We start from the raw sequence: 20,756 nt of genomic DNA on the forward strand, positions 1-20,756 counted from the left end.
AATGAGCTTTAAGGAATTGTAATTTGTTTAAGGAATTGTAAACTTTGTATGGAACCACAAAAGATCCTAAAAAGCCAATCTTCAGGAAGAAGAACAAAGCTAGAGCTTTATTGCTCCCTGATTTATTTGATCATGCTCCCTGATTTTAGACTATAATACAAAGTTGTAGTCATCAGAACAGTGTGGTGCTGGCACAAAAACAGACACATAGATCAACGGAACAGAATTGAGGGCCCAGAAATAAATCCACACATATATGGATAACTATGCAGCTTAAAAACAAACAAAGAAAAACAATTAAAAATGGGTAGAGGATCTTCTCTGGAGAAGGCAATGGCAACCCATTCCAGCATTCTTGCCTGGAGAATCCCAAGGACGGAGGAGCCTGGTAGGCTGCCGTCTATGGGGTCACACAGAGTTGGACACAACTGAAGCGACTTAGCAGCAGCAGCAGCAGCAGCAGAGGATCTTCTCTAGGGGATCTTCCTGAACCAGGGATCAAACCTACACCATCTCTTGTCTCATGCATTGGCAGGTGGATTCTTTACTACTAGCACCACCTGGGAAGCCCCATATGGATAATTAACTTACGATAAAGGAGCAAAGAATATACAGAAAGGATGGTCTCTTTAACATACAGTGCTGAGAAACCTAGACAGCCACATTCAGCCATGATCTCACATTGCACACAAAAATTAACTCAAAAAGGATTAAAGACTTGAATGAAAGATGCGAAAACATAAAATTCCTAGAAGAAAACACGGCCGGTAACTTCACTGGCATTGGTCTTAGCAATGTTTTTGTGGATCTGACTCCAAAGGCAAGGGAAATGAGCCAATATAAACAAATGGGGCTACATCAAACTAAAAAACTCCTGTACAGTGATAGAGACTATTATCAAAACAAAAAGGCAATCTAACTGAATGGGTGAAGATATCTGCAATTCATATATCCAGTAAAGGGTTAATATACAAAACGTAAGAACTATACAATTTAAGAATAACAAAGAAAACAATAAAAAATGGGTAGAGGGTCTGAATAGACAGTTTTCCAAAGAAGATATACAGAAGACCATCAGGCACATGAAAAAATGTTCAACATCATTCAACATCACTAATCCATAGGGAAATGCACATCAAGATATAACCTAACACCTGTTAGAATAGCTATTATCAAAAATAAGAAATAAAAAATGTTAAGAGAGGATGTAAAGAAAAGGGAATCCTTCAACACTATTGGTAGGACTGTAAATTGAAGCAACTTCTATGGAAAAAAGCATAGATATTCCCCAAAAAATTAAGACTAGAACTACCATATGATCCCATTTATGGGTATATATCCAAAGAACACAAAAAACACTAATTCTAAAAGATGCATGCACCATTCACTGCAGCATTATTAACAAGATAAGGAAACAACAAAAATGTCCATCGATGGATGAATAAAGATGTGCTACACACAAGCACACATGTACACACACACACACACACACACACACACTCCTTTTCAATCATAAATGAAGTCCATCATTTGCAGCAACATGGGTGGACCCTGCAAGCATTATGCTAAGTGAAACTGTCAGGCAAAGAAAGACAAACAGCATATGATTTCATTCATATGTGAAATCTAAAAAAATAAGATGAACAAACAGAAGAGATGGAAACCAAGCATAGATACAGAGAACAGGTTACGTGGTCAACAGAGGGGAAGGGGTTTGGGGTGTGTCTGAAATAAGTAACGAGGGTCAGCTGTTACGGCGATAGATAGAAACTAGACTTGTGGCAGTGATCACTTTGTAGTGTATACAGATGTTGAATTACAATGTTGTACTCCTGAAACTTGTAAGAAAGAGGGAGAGAAGGAGAAAGAATAGGAGTGGAACAGAGGGAAGGAGGAAGTAGTAAGGGTGTGCCTGAGAGCACAGTCAGCAAAAGTTCTGACCAACTTATAGCACAATGAAGACAAAAATCAGTGACTGACATCCGGATCAAAGGATTCCTCAGTAAGCCATATAGAAAATAAACTTCCAAATGAAGATGGTCTGGAAGCTGAGGGGCATGAGGTTAAAAAAACACTCAAGTATGACAAAGAAGACCATGTCAGAGATGGCCAAGCAACTTCTAGGGACATGTTATGGCAGAAGAACCAGAAGAACCAGCTTCATCTAAGAATAAAGACAAAGAGGATGAAGAGGAAGAGTCTTTAACAGCATCAACAGAAATGATTCTAGAAAAAAATAAATCAAGGAATCTGATGATGCCTTAACTATAAATGAAGAGACTTCTGTGGAAAATAATCAACAGAAGAATCTCCTCTGTCTCAGGATGAGAAAGACTTAGATTCTGCAGATAGTGAAAATAAAGGCCCTGCAAGTAGGATTCCAACTGTCATGAAATAGAAGAACTAGGAGGATCCAACCGGAGAAGGCAATGGCAAGCCACTCCAGTTCTTGCCTGGAAAATCCCATAGACGGAGGAGCCTGGTAGGCTGCAGTCCGTGGGGTCACTAAGGGTCGGACACGACTGAGCGACTTCACTTTCACTTTTCACTTTCATGCACTGGAGAAGGAAATGGCAGTTCTTGCCTGGAGAATCCCAGGGACGGGGGAGCCTGGTGGGCTTCCGTCTATGGGGTCACACAGAGTCAGACACGACTGAAGTGACTTAGCAGCAGCAGCAGCAGGAGGATCCAACACCAGCAGAACTGGAGAGGTTCTCTCAGAAAAATCCACGGGAAACGATTGTGAAGTCACAGAAGTCGCTGATGAACCGACGGAACAAGACTCTTTAGAGTCTTGCAGTAGTTCACACTCAGTTCCAGCTTTACACTCTTTGAAATTTTTATGTAAACAAATGGAGTTTTAGTTTTACAAGAAAAGGAAGTCATAAAGTACTTCATGGGATAAATTCTCAAACAGTTATTCATGTAGAAAACTATGAATATCAGCTCTACTGGGTTCTGCTTACTAAATACTTTCTGGAAGGTGGGAGAGGATCTGGTTAAATCAGTGACTTGTGTTTAGATTTTTTTATGTTTAGAATTAAAGTGTTTAAACTGGAAAGTAATAATTACAATCCTTAATTCTTTTGGAGAGTACTATGTTCAGATAATACATATACAAAAAAGCTTCCAGACTTCTTCTGACAGCTCTGGCAGTTTTTATATTTCAATCATAGTAACCATATGGTAACCATAGTTACCATAGTCACATTTACCATATGAGTTAAAGTGCTTCATGGTAGTTAAATACAATTTTTATTTATAAATTACACATATGTTCATCTCTTACAGAAACACAAAAATAAAAATTTTCTCCCTTAGAATAATATACATATATATATATATATTTATGTGCAAAAAAGTATAAGTGTTAGTTATTCAGTCATGTCCAACTCTTTGGGACCCAATGGACTACAGCCTGCCAGACTCCTCTCTTCATGGAATTCTCCAGGCAAGAATATTGGAATGGATTGTCATGCCCTTCTCCAGGGAATCTTCCTAACCCGGGGATCAAACCCAGGTCTCCTGCACTGCAGGCAGATTCTTTACCATTTTAGCCACCAGGGAAGCCCATATTTATGTGTAACATATTATATGTTATATAATATATGTAAGATCATGCATATTATATAAAATAAATATGATATATATTATATATATATTATATATAACAGAACATTACAAAGAAATAATATGTAGAATTATTTTTATTATATAATTTCATATTTATTATATAATATATAGATTATAAATTTGTATATACTGATAGTATTACATATATTAATATATTCAGAATATATGTATATTTGTATATTATATAATTATAGCACATAAATTAAAAACTATAAGTTTTATAATTTTATATTATATGTAATAAATTATATGTAAATATACATATATTATTATAAAGGAAGTGAAGTCAATCAGTCATATCTGACTCTTTGTGACCCCAAGGACTGTAGCCTACCAGGCTTCTCAGTCCATGGAAGTTTTCCAGGCAAGAGTACTGGAGTGGGTTGCCATTTCCTTCTCCAATTATAAAGGGGGAACTATTATATTTTTCTGTTTCTATAAGAGTTGAAATGTATACTATACATGTAGTAAATATTTATAAATGGAATATTAATGTTACATAGCATTGATATGTATTTATATATGATATATAATTATATACTATATAACATGATATATATTTAATATATTAATTTTATATATATTAACATATATTTAGGAAATCCAACCAGTCCATCCTAAAGGAGATCAGTCCTGAGTGTTCATTGGAAGGACTGATGCTGAAGCTGAAACTCCAATACTTTGGCCACCTGATGCGAAGAGCTGACTCATTGGAAAAAACCCTGATGCAGGCAAAGATTGAGGGCAGGAGGAGAAGGGGATGACAGAGGATGAGATGGCTGGATGGCATCACCGACTCGATGGACATGAGTTTGAGCAAGCTCCAGGAGTTGGTGATGGACAGGGAGGCCTGGCGTGCTGCCATCCATAGGGTCTCAAAGAGTCAGACATGGCTGAGTGACTGAACTGAACTGATAAGATATGAATTGGATACTTTTTCTAGCTGGTCACAAAGGAGTCACATTTTTCAAGACAGATTCTTTCTCCTCTAAGTAATTTAAAATCTGATCCGTGTTAATGCTTGGAAACCTTAAGCCTGTTGAAATTATGAAGTTAAACACATTCTGAGAGATCTATTCAAACTAAAAGTCTTTTGGCACACTTCTGTGGTGAGAAAAGCACTTCATTATTTGTAAGAAAATGTGCTTTACCTTAGAAATAGTGTTCAAACATTAGTTTACTCTTGTAGAAGGAATATGCTTATGAAGCTGACACGAAATTATCTCAGACGAACTGGGCAGGTTTACAATTTTTGCCTGCTTTTCTGCACATTTGTGAATATTATACACTTCTAACAATTTCCAGAGTATGCAAATATTGATGTATGAAACAAAAGTATACAGGAAAAATTAATAAATTACTTTAATGATGGACTCGAGCTAAATGACTGAATATCATATTCACAAATTTAAAGTCGTGAGATGTGTACAACTTCTGAGTTAAAATTCAGTTCAGTTCAGTTCAGTCGCTCAGTCGTGTCCGACTCTCCATGACCCCATGAATCACAGCACGCCAGGCCTCCCTGTCCATCACCAACTCCCGGAGTTCACTCAAACTCATGTCCACAGAGTCGGTGATGCCATCCAGCCATCTCATCCTCTGTCGTCCCCTTCTCCTCCCGCCCCCAAGCTTTCCCAGCATCAGAGTCTTTTCCAGTGAGTCAACTCGTCGCATGAGGTGGCCAAAGTATTGGAGTTTCAGCTTTAGCATCAGTCCCTCCAATGAACATCCAGGATTGATCTCCCTTAGAATGGACTGGTTGGATCTCCTTGCAGTATAAGGGACTCTCAAGAGTCTTCTTCAACACCACAGTTCAAAAGCATCGATTCTTCGGCGCTCAGCTTTCTTCACAGTCCAACTCTCACATCCATACATGACCACGGGAAAAACCATTGCCTTGACTAGACGGACCTTGGTTGGCAAAGTAATGTCTCTGCTTTTTAGTATACTATCAAGGTTGGTCATAAGTTTCCTTCTAAGGAGCAAGCGTCTTTTAATTTCATGGCTGCAATCAGCATCTGCAGTGATTTTGGAGCCCCCAAAAATAAAGTCTGACACTGTTTCCACTGTTTTTCCATCTATTTCCCATGAAGTGATGGGACCAGATGCCATGATCTTACTTTTCTGAATGTTGAGCTTCAAGCCAACCTTTTCACTCTCCTCTTTCACTTTTATCAAGAGGCTTTTGAGTTCCTCTTCACTTTCTGCCATAAGGGTGGTGTCATCTGCATATCTGAGGTTATTGATATTTCTCCCGGCAATCTTGATTCCAGCTTGTGCTTCTTCCAGCCCAGCGTTCCTCATGATGTACTCTGCATATAAGCTAAATAAGCAAGGTGACAATATACAACCTTGATGTACACCTTTTCCTATTTGGAATCAGTCTGTTGTTCCATGTCCAGTTCTGACTGTTGCTTCCTGACCTGCATACAGGTTTCTCAAGAGGCAGGTCAGGTGGTCTGGGATTCCCATCTCTTTCAGAATGTTCCACAGTTTATTGTGATCCACACAGTCAAAGGCTTTGGCATAGTCTGAGTTTATTGATATTTCTCCCAGCAATTACTGGCTGCCAAATTTATATCTGTTTCTTCAGATGCACCTCTTGGTATTTATAATTTTTAATTTTCTGAATTTTTAGAATGTGATGTGTTGGCTGCTTTTGTGAAGCAATGTATAATTGCATAATTTCGGTAAGTAAACTGAATGCTTGTGCTGCCAATCAGTATTCTAGAAACAATAAATATTAATGTTATGCTATTTAGAAAGAACTGTACTTTATATAATTTATGTACAATTATTATATTACTGTACACACAATAATACTGAACAAATCTCACAGAATTTATTGTAAGCATAAAAGGCTATAGTATATGATTCCATTTATGTGAAATTTAAGAAAAAGTAGAACTAATCAGTTGTGACAGAAGTGAGAACAGTAATTACCTCCAGTATGTCAGGGTATTGACTCAAAAAGAGCAAGAAGTGTTCCAGATTTTGAAAGGGGTGTTGGTTACATGCATATATTCCTATATATAATTTTAATGAAGACACACATTTAAGGTTAGTGCAATTTACAATATTTGTTTGCTCAAAGTATAACAACATACCCATGTGTATATAGGTACACTGACACATAGACATACACACACATACATAATTACATCCTACTGAGATATAACGAATGGATATACACTAATGTATACACATCCACAGGGCTTCCCAGGTGGCTCAGAGGGTAAAGAATCTGCCTGCAATACAGGAGACGCAGGTTCAGTCCCTGGGTCGAGAAGATCCCCTGGAGGAGGGCATGGCAACCCACTCTAGTATTTTTGTCTGGAGAATCCTAAGGACAGAGGAACCCAATGGGCTATACTCCATGGGGTTGCAAAGAGTTGGACACAACTGAAGCAACTGAGCATGCGCACATACACATCCACACACATATGAAAACTTCTTAAACAATTACTTTTAACTAGAATTTCATAGTAAACATCATTTGATGTTTGAACTTAATTTATTTAACCTATAGCAGTGTGTATCCACTGTAATTTAGGATCTCAACCTAAGAACAGACATTTTTAGTTAAAAAATTCTCTATCTTTTCCCCTATGACAGACCATGAAAAATGGCCACAATTCCCCATAGATACAACAGAGATGGTATCTGTTGTCTGTCTGAATCTGAACTGGGTTTGTAGTTGGCTTGTCTAATAGAATGAGGTAGAAGCCACATTACACCAGTTTGGCGCCTGGGCCTTCGGAGGTTTGGCATTCTTTGGCTGGATAATAATGAGGTCCTTGCCACTGCTTTCGGAGAAGGCAATGGCAAGCCACTCCAGTACTCTTGTCTGGAAAATCCCATGGATGGAGGAGCCTGGTGGGCTGCAGTCCGTGGGGTCGCTAGGGGTCGGACACGACTGAGCGACTTCACTTTCACTTTTCCTTTCACACATTGGAGAAGGAAATGGCAACCCACTCCAGTGTTCTTGCCTGGAGAGCCCCAGGGACGGGGGAGCCTGGTGGGCTTCCGTCTATGGGGTCACACAGAGTCGGACATGACTGAAGTGACTTAGCAGCAGCAGCAGCAGCACCAGCAGCCACTGCTTTATGTAAACAAGCCTGAGCTAGCCTGTTGGAGAATGAGAATCACATGGAGCTTCCAGGCATGCCATCTTAGACTAGCCAGTTCTCAGAGGCCCAGGTGCTGCCCACAGATGCATAAATTAGCTCTGCCAAGATTAGTGAAGCCAATTCCTCAGCCAGTTAAGCCCAACTCAAATTTACAAACCACGTTATCATGAGCTAAGTCAATGTTTGCTGTTGGAAGTCACTGAAGTTTTGGGGCAATTCATAACACAGCAAAAGCTCACAGATAACAACCCACAATAATTTTTTTTTTAATATGAAAGAGTACATTTTTAGGAGAATACTGCTGTCTCTGGGCCAAGGTTATCTTATGACTCCAGAGTCTATGTTTGCTGAGAAATGTGAGCTTCTGTTAGATAAAAACCTTTACCTTAATGGGATTCCTGTAGAAAGACTGCCTTCCAGAAGATGGGAATGACATGGCAATAATACGCTCTGGAAGTCAAAACAGTCACTATTACAAATGTTATAGATGTGAAACAACATATGAGAACTCAATTTGCATATAATCAGACTTGTTTTCCATAGAAAAGAATTTTCAGGATTGAGAATGATCAGAGAAAAAGCTAACTAACGAGTTGACTCACTGGAAAAGACTCTGATGCTGGGAGGGATTGGGGGCGGGAGGAGAAGGGGATGACAGAGAATGAGATGGCTGGATGGCATCACTGACTCGATGGACATGAGTTTGAGTGAACTCCGGGAGTTGGTGATGGACAGGGAGGCCTGGCGTGCTGTGATTCATGGGGTCACAAAGAGTCGGACACGACTGAGCGACTGAACTGAACTGAACTGAACCCTCAGGATAAACAGCATATGTTAATATGAAAGTATTTTGATCATTACACTTAACGTTCCCAAGACTCAAATGGTTCAAGACTTAAGCAACAGATTTGTCTGTTCAAATAGTTCAATAATTAAGTGATAACTTTAGTCTGGAGCAGCCCCTGTGGTCAGAATTGCTTTCTTAAACACCAGAGGAAAATGAGAGATCTGGGCTCCAGCAATGTTAGGATCTCCTGGGATGTTTTCCGGTGTTCCCTTGACTCAGAAACCTTAGCTCTAAAAGCAATGACCTCATCACTAGGGATCCAGCAAGAGAAGAGGTTTCTCTGAAAACCTTGAGACCAAGGATAACTACTAAAACTTAACAAATTCTAAACCAAACAAGTGACTTCAGCTGAAAACCCATGCAACTTCCTATACTATAACCAAGTATCCCTGATTTGAGATGAAAATTAAGATTTTTCCATTGTCAGGGTTACACTCCAAATATGTCACGTACTTGTGGCATAAGTCTCCATGGACAAAGAATACTTTGCAAGAACATGGCTTAGGGAAAAAACTAAACATATAATTACTCACACACACGAAAAATATGGTGTTAATATAGGCAATCAACAGATAAACTTCACAAACCAGTAACATAAGTGAGGTCTAAGTCAAATCCATCCTTCTTGTACCTCCGTTTGTTTCCTGAAACCTAAGAGTTTATAACAATCATTCACTTGTAGTACATAAACCAACATTAAAAAAAAGAAACAAAGAACAATATATAGATATCTACAACCCTAGACAGTAGTTCCCAAAATACAAACATTTTTTTCTGAAAAGTAAGCATATTTCGCCCACTTACCATTCTTCTGGTCAGCATTTCAAGATGTCTTTTTTGATGAGCCAGATGAAAAGCTCTTATCAGAATGACAAGTCTTACAGGTCGTAAATTAATTCTCAACCTAACAATAAATTTTAAAGATTCAGTTTTGCTTTAGAAACAGAGGATTTTGTCAATATAGACTAAGTCTGGAGCAGCAGCTCTTAACCAAGGGCAATTTTACATACACTCTCCACCCGACCCCAGCTTTCCTCCTGCCCACCCAAGGCATATTCGGCAATGTTCAGAGACATTTCTAGCTGTCACGACAGCCTGTGGCGGGGAGGGGGGAGTGGTTGTTGCTACTTGCAACTAGTGGGTAGAGGCCAAGGATCCTGGTCAGTACCAATGCACAGGACAGCTCCCAATACTGGGACTTCCCTGGCAGTTCAATGGTTAAGACTCTGCTTTCACTGCAGGGGAGCTTGGGTTCAACTCCTGGTTAGAGAACTAACCTACACGGTCAAAAATTTTTTTAATTTTTTAATTCAAAATCAAATTTTTATTTACAAGTATGCAGAAATTTTTTAATTCAAAAATCAAAATATCAATAGTTCTGGGTTGAGGAAACTCTGGTTTAAAGAAAAAGTCACATGATAGACTCTCAGAATGTGTAGATTTAACTTCAGGGGATTTAAGACAAGCATTTTTCCATCTTTTTCCCATTGAAAGAGAATTCCTGTTCATCTCTGTCACTCCCATGAGTAACAGGGGCTCACTAGAGCTGTGAACATACATCACACAGGCAGCAGATTGAGTTACTTTCCAAGTGTGTCTCCTACCATCAGGAGGAAACATGATGGCAGAGAAGTGATGGTTTGGGCTAGTGCTTCTCTAACGACCATGCACACTGATTCAGTAGGTTGAGAGTGGGCCCTGAGGTGGTATTGTTCTTGTATTTCTGATAAGCTCTTCACTGATCCTGACATTACCTGTCTAAGGACTACCCTGGCTTTGGCTATTTTAAAAAAATCTCCAAAAGCTTATCTTATTAAATTTTGTTGGGACCTGAGTGAAAGTCCTTAGATGCCAGAGTACAAAAAAAGCAGTACACTATTTGACTCAGGAATAAGCCTAGTGAGTCACCCAACAGCCTCATCCCAGAACACTTTTATTCTTTTTCTCACTGCCACAGTAGAAAGAAGAGGAGGAAAAAGAAAAAAGCCACTGGTGTCTCCCACATTTTTGTTTGATCCCTAACAGTTCTAACTTCGCCTCAGCTTACACCATGTCAACTAAACGGCAAAAATTCTCCTTCCGTGCTGCCACCCAGGTCACATGGTTTTCTGTCCCGTTTGTTCCTTTCTTAGAGAATCATCATAGAAATCACTCATTTTGCATCTACTCAAACCAGTCCTCTCTGGGTTATAGGAAAAACCCAGCAGTTTCATATGTGAGAAATCTGTGGCTGACGCACAAGTGGACACTTGGTGGGACGTTCAAGTGAGGACGCGAGGCAAGCCCCCAATTTCTTTTTTTGGACACACCATCTTCTTCTTTCAGTGGAAGGCACCACCCTTTGCTGGTCCCTAAACACCACCATCCTTTTGTTTACAAGTATGTGGCAGTTTATCTAAACATTTCATTTTCTAGCATATTTAAAACAGAATCAGCACATTTAGAGTGTAAAAAAGATTATATAAAATGAAAATCACAGATACTGGTTTTTTAAAAAGAAAAACTTTGAGAGACAAAGCATGTGTTTCTTACCTGGGGAAAATTTTAGCAAATGTAAAGTCATAAAAAAGATAAGCGATATCAACCAGTAGAGTCACAATAATAATGGCAGCATCTAAGCAGTTAAATACATCAGAAAAATATGGTCGTATCCTATAATAAAAAAAAAAACAAAAAAATGCAAGCTGATGCTTCCCCAAAGAAATCAGGATATTTTAAGAGGATAATTTGTTTGACTCATCCCCCCCACTTAATTCTGCTTTAATGAATGGTTGAAAGTACATTTGCCAGACTAAGAAAAAAAATATTCATACTCATTATTTTAGATTTACATGTGACAAAAGCATCCATGTTGCAACTTAAGTACCGTAGGAGGTATAACCAAACCACTGAACAAGAGGCAAGCACTATCTTCACAACAGGTGGGAGAGAAAGATGAGATGGTAGGTTGAGCTATCAGCCAATGAAAGCTGAACACGTCACAGCCCTAGAAAAGCGGACTGTGAGGAGGGCACAAGAGGAGCCTGTGAGAGGGAGGTGTGTCCGCTGCTTTGGCCAGCAAAGTCATCTCTGGCGTCGTACCCACAGTGGGATCCCAGTGGGCTGGTGGTGGCCTCCTCTGTGCAGAGGGGAACTTCTAGTGTCTGCACCTCCTCCCCAACACTGGCTCCTTCAGCCATGGGCAATGAGGCTCCAGAGAAAGCCTCTTGCAAGGCTTGGGTAGCCTCTTGTAGGCTGGGGGTAACCTGGGAGTGGGCAACTGTCCTAAGCCCAGAGATTTGAGAGCAGAGGGTTCAGCTGGAGAGGAGACAAGTGTGTTCCAAATGTTCTGGTGAAGTGAGCCTGGGGAACTGAGTCCCTGACTTCATAGCAGTGCAGCTCCAAGGCTGCATTCCCACCTTCTCAGGAAGCCAGTGGCCAAGAAAGCCACTTGCTGCCTCTCTCCTGAGCATCCCCCCGCCCCCCACTGGGATGTGCGTCCTCAGCTCTTCGGGGACCTTACCACAAGTTTCTATTTCAGCTGAGGTAGGGACTTGTTCGTGATCTATTACCTAGTATTTAATACACTGTCAGCTGATGCTGGGAAAGATTGAAGGCTAAAAGGAGAAGGGAGTGGCAGGGGATAAGAGAGTAAGATAGCATCACTGACTCAATGGCCATGAATCTGAGCAAATTCTGGGAGATGGTGAAGGACAGGGAAGCCTGGCATACTGAAGTCCATGAAGTCCCCACCACCACAGCTCAAAGAGTCAGACAAGACTAAACAACGACAGCTTTTATTTACACTCAACTCTTCATGAAACTACCAATATTTATACTTCACATATATATTCCTCTTAATAATATGCATGTAGACATACTAGCTGCTTGGCCCCATTCTTCAAACCCTTTAGCTTTATCTGTTAAAGGAACCATCTAGAAAACATGGTTTGGAGACTAGAGTGCCAGTTGCAACCATAATATTAAAGCAAAATCTAGTAGAAATTGGGATTTGGACTATCGTTTCTCTTTTTTCTCCATACTTCAAAGAGATTTATTTTGACAAAGAGGGGCATATTTGGTTGCAGTGACCTGCTAATTACTTGGGGATGCCTCTTATAGTACAAAACAGTTCTATGTGTTTTTTAAAAAACTAATAAAACTTACCCTTCTATAAACACTCGAAGAGAAACATCCATGAAAAAAAATAAAGCAATAGCAAAAGAAATTGAACGAGATTCCAAAGAAATATGTAACGTGCCACTAGGGAAAATTACGTCTTTGATGATGAGGGACATGTCCACAAAGATCAGCAGGATTGCAAATATTCTATAACAAACAAATAGACTGAATAAGGATAAAGTGGTTTTTACACCGACAGACTAACTTCAGCCCAATGATCTGATATCAAAATGTCATTATTTTGAATTAAACTGTTCGGGAGTAGGGAGAAATGCTCTGCTTTAGAGTCTCAAATTACTCTGAACAAACTTATGATTGCCTAGGGGGAAGGATGCTTTTGATGCTTTTGAACTGTGGTGGTGGAGAAGACTCTTGACAGTCCCTTGGGCTGCAAGGAGATCCAACTAGTCCATCCTAAATGAAATCAGTCCTGAATATTCACTTGAAAGACTGATGCTGAAGCTGAAATTCCAATACTTCGGTCACCTGATGCAAAGAACTAATTCATTGGAAAAGACCCTGATGCTGGGAAAGATTGAAGGCAGGAGGAGAAGGGGACGACAGAGGAGGAGATGGTTGGATAGCATCACTGACTGGATGAACATGAGTTTGAGCAAGTTCTGGGAGTTGGTGATGGACAGGGAAGTCTGGCGTGCTACAGTCCATGGGGTCGCAAAGAGCTGGACATGACTGTGCAACTGAACTGAAGTGAACTGAGGGGGTAGGATGGGGAAAAGGGAGAGTTAGGGAGTTTGGGATGGATACATACACACTACTAGGTTTAAAATGCATAACCAACAAGCACCTACTGTGTAGCACAGGGAACTCTGCTCAATGTTATGTGGCAACTTGGATGGGAGGGAAGTTTGGGGGAAAACAGATACATGTATGTGTATGACTGAGTCCCTTCACTGTTCACCTGAAACCATCACAACATTGTTAATTGGTTACACCCCAATACAAAATGCAACGTTGTTAACTGGCTATATGTGTATGCTAAGTCACTTCAGTCATGTCCAACTCTGTGCTGGGTTGCAGACTGTAGCCTGCCAGGCTCCTCAGTCCACGGGATTCTCCAGGCAAGAATACTGGAGTGGGTTATCATGCCCTCCTCCAGAGGGATCTTTCTGACCCAGGGATGGAAACTTCGTCTCTTACATCTCCTGCCTTGGTAGGCATGTTCTTTACCACCTGTGCCACCTTGGAAACCCTAATCAGCTATACTCCAGCACAAAATAAAAAGTTAAAAAATAAAAACATTATTTCTGTTTTCAAAAAATAAATAAATGAGACTGTTTTCACTCAATAGAAGCAGTCATTAGGAAAACAAATTTCCCACTAAATCACTTCATGGTATTGTGCCCTTTTATAATAGACACATCAGACTGACACTCCAAGACAAAACAGGCAAACTACATTAAAATTACATGTCTCCACTTGTAAACTCTTCAAATTTGAGACTTTCAGAAGCCTCCTACCAATTTCTCATAATAAATTAAACTTCATTAATCTTTATATTTTTATAGAATTTAATAATAAAAAGTCAAGTGAAAGCATGACTAACATAAACCCTTTAAAAAAAACACTTTGACCAGTAAGACTTATCATCAGTGACATTACCAACCAATATGGGCTTCCTTGGTGGCTCAGGGGTAAAGAAATCTGCCTGTAATACAGGAGACTCAAGTTCAGTCCCTGAGTTGGGAAGACCCCATGGAGAAGGGAATGGCTACCCACTCCAGTACTCTTGCTTGGAGAATTACATAGAGGAACTATGTTACATGTTAATGGATGGTTCTGGGCATGTAAGAAGGAATTCAATTCCATAAATACATACATGATTGAATTATAAAGTAACTCCTAAGCCTTTCTCTTATATATGCTAAACACATTGTCCGTAAGTTGATTATACTATTTGTATAACCTGTGAAGATAATCTTCAAAGCACTTTTTCACAATCGTAATGCAAATTAAAATATTATTACTTTAAAAGGAAGTAAGTATATTGTGTGAATCTGTAACATAGTATGAAATTTCACTATCATGTAGAAATGAACCATCTAAGTAAAATGAATCCAGAATTAAGGAGTAATTCTAGACAAATATTTACTAAAACACTTTCCTTGTAACTATAGAATTTTGAAATGCATGTTTCATTATTTTTACTTTTACAGGTAGAAAAAGACATGTTAACGCATTACTATTAGACTTGGGTAAATGCCATTTCTTTGCAATTCTTAATATTACAATTACAATTCCAAGATAAATTAGATTGCATTAAATGGGGCTCAAAGGTTATTTTGCAACATGTTGACAGTGGAGATGCCTTTCCCCCTCCCATCTTTCGCCATAAGAAATATTGATATTAAATGTAGTACATCCTTAATTACCTCCGTCTCTAGAGTCTCACATACCTGAAAGTGAAGGATGATATAATTAAGTACACAATTCTCTTTATCTTGCTGCTGCAAATGGAAGTAAAAATAAGATTTCAGAGATTATCTGAAATTATTTTTCAGGAAATTATTTTTCAAGTGTATCAGATTTCTCCTAACATGTAGCATTAATTTAACCAACAAAGGCCTTTATATTAACAAGTATAATTTTTAAAGTACTTAGAAATTGCCCAACAAAATGCTTATTAGTAACTATGGCCTTCCCTGGTGGCTCAGGGACAGAGAACCTGCCTGCCAGTGCAGAAGACTCAGGTTCAATCCCTGGGTCGGGAAGATCCTCTGCAGAAGGAAATGGCAACTCACTTCAGTATTCTTGCCTGGGAAATCCCATGGACAGAGGAGTCCGGTGGGGCTACAGTCCATGGGGTCGCAAAGAATCAGACACGACTTAATAAATGAGCACAAGCACACATAAAAATGTTTCCTGATTGTTTCTTTTACTTTCCTGTATAGAATATATGTGAATAAAACACTAAAATTTGAATGCTTAGCAACACTTCTCTTGACTGTAAAGCCCTAACCCCAACTTTAGGGTAAGATTAAGCTTGGGGTCATCAACTAAAGCAACATAGCATGGAAACAGAAGGGAATGGTTGGTATAAGCTCAGCCTCCATAAGTGAGCTGTGGGATCCTGCGCGATTCATCGAACCATGGCCAGACCTGTTCTATAGCAGTAGAATAAGGGACTTCAGGGAAGCTCTCCTCTTGTAATATTTATTTCTTGAAACAAGCCACCCCATGAATATAACAGTTAAACACTAATGAGACTCACATCGGGGGTGGCAAGAGCACTACGGGTGTAAGGAATTTTAATAAGATGCACTTCAAAGGAGAAACACCCTAGAGGCTGGGCTCCTTCCGTTAGCAGGAGAAGGAGACAGCAACTAGGCTTCATTTTACCATATGGCAGCAGACAAGGTAGCCATCGGGGAACAATTTCTTGCCCTGCTAAAGCCTCCCACATGAGAGCCCAATTCCACCCCCAGTGGGATTTGATCCCAAAGCAGTGCTCACAGTCTGTGCCCAAGACCAGAGAAGGGAGAGAATGAAGGCTGAACAGAAGTGGAGCACTGGCAAAATGGGCCACAGATGGATGCTCTGAGGCTAAGCTGAGTGGCAAGATCTCCCCACTCCCTCTAATCTCTCCCTTCCCCATCAGCACTCATCTCCCCTACCCAGGCTTGGGGAGCAAAGGTTGATGTCATCTGAGACAACAAAATCAGGAAAAGGGAGGAGGAAAAGATGGAACTTAGGTTTTTAAAAAAATGTTTTGGTTCTCTGTAAATTACACCATAATGTGTGAAGTGTGCTGAAATCAAAAGGCTGGAAAAAGCAAATAAAACAGATTCTGGAAAGACTCAACGTAAAGAATATAATAGAGATGGATTTGAAGGTCATTGAACAAAATATAAATTTTTTTCAATAATGGGTTCACTCATTCAACAAAACTCAGTGGGTGCCTACTATGTGCCATGGCACCGTTGGAAGCACTGGAGATACAGCAGTTAAAATGGACAAGAATTTCTTCCATCAGGATATTTGCATTCTGTCTCGTGCAGACCATAATATAAGTATATTCATGATAGGTCACTAAGTAATAAGATTATTTCTAAAACAATGTAAGAATGATACCATATCCATAAACAAAAAATTTATAAGTCTGAAGAATCTTGAAGGGCATCTATTAAAAATTAGGGCTTCCCTGGTGGCTCAGATGGTAAAGCGTCTGCCTGAAATGTGGGAGACCCAGGTTCAATCCCTGGGTTGGGAAGATCCCCTGGAGAAGGAAATGGCAACCCACTCCAGTATTCTTGCCTGGAAAATCCCATGGACAGAGGACCCTGGCAGGCTACAGTCCATGGGGTCGCAAAGAGTCGGACACAACTGAGTGACTTCACTTTTACTTTAAAAATTAAGAATGCCTATTTATTTCTTGTCTATATTTTCTGATTTTCCTAATAATTAACTTTTGCTGTTTGATTCGTGGTTTTTAGTGTAAAATGTATTCATGGTGCTTTAGCATTTTAAAAGCACTTACATATTATTCTACTTTTATTTTATAAGGTGATAAGTGCAATAAGGATCATTAAATTAGTGCAAGGACAATGAAGGAAGGTACAGTTTTGATGCTGAGATAATGAAGTACTCACCCGGGAGAAAAGCAGATTCTTACATTTTATACCTTAATAGAAAAGAAATTCTGGGCAGATATTTTACTTTAATGTAGAAAATAAATTCAAAACAGATGAAATTTTGGAGAATATATAAGAATCATAGGTAGAGAAAGACTTTCTGACATTTAAAGCATAAATAATAAAGAAAGGTATAGATGTATTTGACTGTGTGAGGATTATAAACTTCTATGGAGTGAAAATCTAAGCAAAATGGGAAGAGCTACTTGCCCTTTTTGTGATATAAAAGTGATATATTTAACTTTGCCATGATAAACATCCCAATTTTAAATGGGCAAAGGTAGATTGAAGACAATGAAACAAAAGTTCTATGAAAATAAGTATAAACAAAAACAATGTCAAATGAGCATTAGAACAAACATTCACTGACATTGAAGAGATCATTGAGCTAGTGTGGGAAGGGAGAGAGAGTACATTGCATCTCCATGTGGAAAGGCACACTGAAATCAATAGCCTCACAATCATTTCCCTTGACATAGAATTTCCACTGAGGAGAATTTTTATTTTAAAGAAATAAAATATACAGAGACTTGGTCTTAAAATTAGTCTTCATTTTTTGTAATACTAAATGTCCTAAACAGCTTAAATGTCCAGAAATATCTGACAATTTAAACGTTTACATGAATTACTATACAGCTGTCAAAAGAAAGGTTGCAAGTCTAGAAATTGGTGTAAATGCAAATGCATGGAAATATACTCATGATATATCACTAAGTAACAAGGTTATTTTTAGACAATGTATATCCATAAATAAATAATTCAAAAGCCTAAAGAATCTTGAAGAGCATCTATTAAAAAATAAGAATGCTTATTTATGGGAGGATTTATTGCTTGTCTGTATTTTCTGATTTTCCTAAAAATTGACCTTTGTTGCTTATGTTTAGTTTTTAGTATAAAATTTATTTCTGGTGTTTCAGAGTTTTAAAAGCATTTACATTTTATTCTACTTTTATTTTTAGTTTTATTGCATAACACACAGTAGATATTGTAGATAGCATTATTACTAGTTTACAGATAAATGATCTAAAATTTAAAGTGGCTTAATATTTCACCAAATGTCCAGTGTATATGAAATGTCAAAGTGTGTGTGTGTTAGTTGCTCAGCCGTGTCTGACTCTTTGCAACCCCATGGACTGTAGCCCACCAGGTTCCTCTGTCCATGCGATTTTCCAAGCAAGAATACTGCAGTGGGTTGCCTGTCCCTTCTCCAGATCTTCCCAACCCAGATATCGAACCTGGGTCTCCTGCATTACAGACGGATTCTTTACCAACTGAGCCTCTAGGGAAGCCCAGATACCACAGCCGAGCACCAATTCCAAGTCTTACTCCAAAATCTAGTATCATCCCCCTAGTCTGAAATACCAGTGTCTCTCACACAGGGACTACTGCAAATGCCACACAAATCTATAAAGTAGCATTTGTCATTTAAAAACCAAACTAACACTCTCTGTTTGTAAGAAGAAGGAAATGCTTGTCTTGCTCAGTCTTCTCAAGTTTTGCCCCCGTCCTAGGCCGCCTCATTGCAGAAAATATAGTTAATATGCAGACACATCATTTAATTAAGTAGCAGAGTGAACTCTTCATTGATGGCCCATGATGAAAAGACACAGAAAAAGGAAATTCATGGGTAAGTTGAAGAACTATTTGTATTCATGAGTCACCCCTTTATTTTTCATTTTATCCTTGTCTAGACACCAACAGATTGCACCAGTAACCAGTTAATTTCTTCTTTAGCGCTGCTCACTTCCCATCATAAATGCAAGTTGGTGGTTAAATAACTGGCCCAGAGAGAATAAAAATCTCAATGAATAATTCTGAAGTCCAGACATATAGGATTTTTTAATTGAAGTATAATTGATTTACAACATTATATTACTTTCAGGTATATAGCAGAGTGATTAATAATTTTATAGATTGTATTCTATTTAAAGTCACTGTAAAATAATGGATACATTTCTTTGTGCTATACAATATATCCTTGTTACTTATTTTATACATAGCAGATTGGGGGAAAGGTCGAGTCAGACACATGAGATTTTAAAAATGTGTCCTTGCAGTTGAGTACAGATGAAAAAAAAAGCCTTCAGATGAGTGCAATAGGAAGTACTCTCATGAGATTACTCAGAAACAAGTCAAAATTAATAAAATCCCAGTGGACATTCAGTTCAGTTCAGTCCGCTCAGTCGTGTCCAACTCTTTGCGACCCCATGAATCACAGCATGCCAGGCCTCCCTGTCCATCACCAACTCCCGGAGTTGGTGATGCCATCCAGCCATCTCATTCTCTGTCGTCCCCTTCTCCTCCCACCCCCAATTCCTCCCAGCATCAGAGTCTTTTCCAGTGAGTCAACTCGTCGCATGAGGTGGCCAAAGTATTGCAGTTTCAGCTTTAGCATCAGTCCTTCCAATGAACACCCAGGACTGATCTCCTTTAGGATGGACTGGTTGGATCTTCTTGCAGTCCAAGGGACTCTCAAGAGTCTTCTCCAGCACCACAGTTCAAAAGCATCGATTCTTCGGCGATCAGCTTTCTTCACAGTCCAACTCTCACATCCATACATGACCACTGGAAAAACCATAGCCTTGACTAGACGGACCTTTGTTGGTAAAGTAATGTCTCTGCTTTTGAATATGCTATCTAGGCTGGTCATAACTTTCCTTCCAAGGAGTAAGCGTCTTTTATTTTCATGGCTGCAATCAGCATCCGCAGTGATTTTGGAGCCCAAAAAAATAAACTCTGACACCGTTTCCACTGTTTTTCCATCTATTTCCCATGAAGTGATGGGACCAGATGCCATGATCTTTGTTTTCTGAATGTTGAGCTTCAAGCCAACCTTTTCACTCTCCTCTTTCACTTTCATCAAGAGGCTTTTGAGTTCCTCTTCACTTTCTGCCATAAGGGTGGTGTAATCTGCATATCTGAGGTTATTGATATTTCTCCCAGCAATCTTGATTTCAGCTTGTGCTTCTTCCAGCCCAGCGTTCCTCATGATGTACTCTGCATATAAGTTAAATAAGCAGGGTGACAATATACAACCTTGACATACTCCTTTTCCTATTTGCAACCAGTCTGTTGTTCCATGTCCAGTTCTAACTGTTGGTTCCTGACCTTCATACAGGTTTCTCAAGAGGCGGGTCAGGTGGTCTGGTATTCCCATCTCTTTCAGAATTTTCCACAGTTTGTTGTGATCCACACAGTCAAAGGCTTTGGCATAGTCAATGAAGCAGAAATAGATGTTTTTCTGAAACTCTCTAGCTTTCTCCATGATCCAGCGGATGTTGGCAATTTGATCTCTGGTGCCTCTGCCTTTTCTAAAACCTGCTTGAACATCTGGGA

General features: G+C 39.2%; 1 protein-coding gene, 1 non-coding gene and 1 pseudogene across 2 annotated transcripts in view; 2 read left to right on the forward strand and 1 right to left on the reverse strand.

The window, feature by feature from the left end:
* LOC129556546 (phosphatidylinositol 3,4,5-trisphosphate 3-phosphatase TPTE2-like) overlaps positions 1 to 20,756 on the reverse strand; it is a 66,912-nt gene that overhangs the window by 31,269 nt on the left and 14,887 nt on the right. The window contains exons 10-15 of the mRNA XM_088842729.1: positions 15,186 to 15,236; positions 12,757 to 12,918; positions 11,143 to 11,262; positions 9,415 to 9,514; positions 9,198 to 9,261; positions 8,149 to 8,213 (exon numbers count right to left, since the gene is read on the reverse strand). Coding sequence (XP_088698855.1) covers positions 8,149 to 8,213; positions 9,198 to 9,261; positions 9,415 to 9,514; positions 11,143 to 11,262; positions 12,757 to 12,918; positions 15,186 to 15,236 — 562 coding nt within the window. The remainder of the gene's footprint in view (positions 1 to 8,148; positions 8,214 to 9,197; positions 9,262 to 9,414; positions 9,515 to 11,142; positions 11,263 to 12,756; positions 12,919 to 15,185; positions 15,237 to 20,756) is intronic.
* On the forward strand, positions 1,022 to 2,864 carry LOC148775858 (serine/threonine-protein phosphatase 4 regulatory subunit 2 pseudogene; annotated as a pseudogene).
* TRNAF-GAA (transfer RNA phenylalanine (anticodon GAA)) lies at positions 16,928 to 16,999 on the forward strand. The gene has a single exon. It is a non-coding gene; the product is annotated as a tRNA-Phe (tRNA).

The sequence above is a fragment of the Moschus berezovskii genome, chromosome 13, assembly GCF_049115385.1.
Source record: "Moschus berezovskii isolate FMDL1 chromosome 13, NW_MosBer_1.0, whole genome shotgun sequence".
In the NCBI taxonomy this organism is placed as follows: domain Eukaryota; kingdom Metazoa; phylum Chordata; class Mammalia; order Artiodactyla; family Moschidae; genus Moschus; species Moschus berezovskii.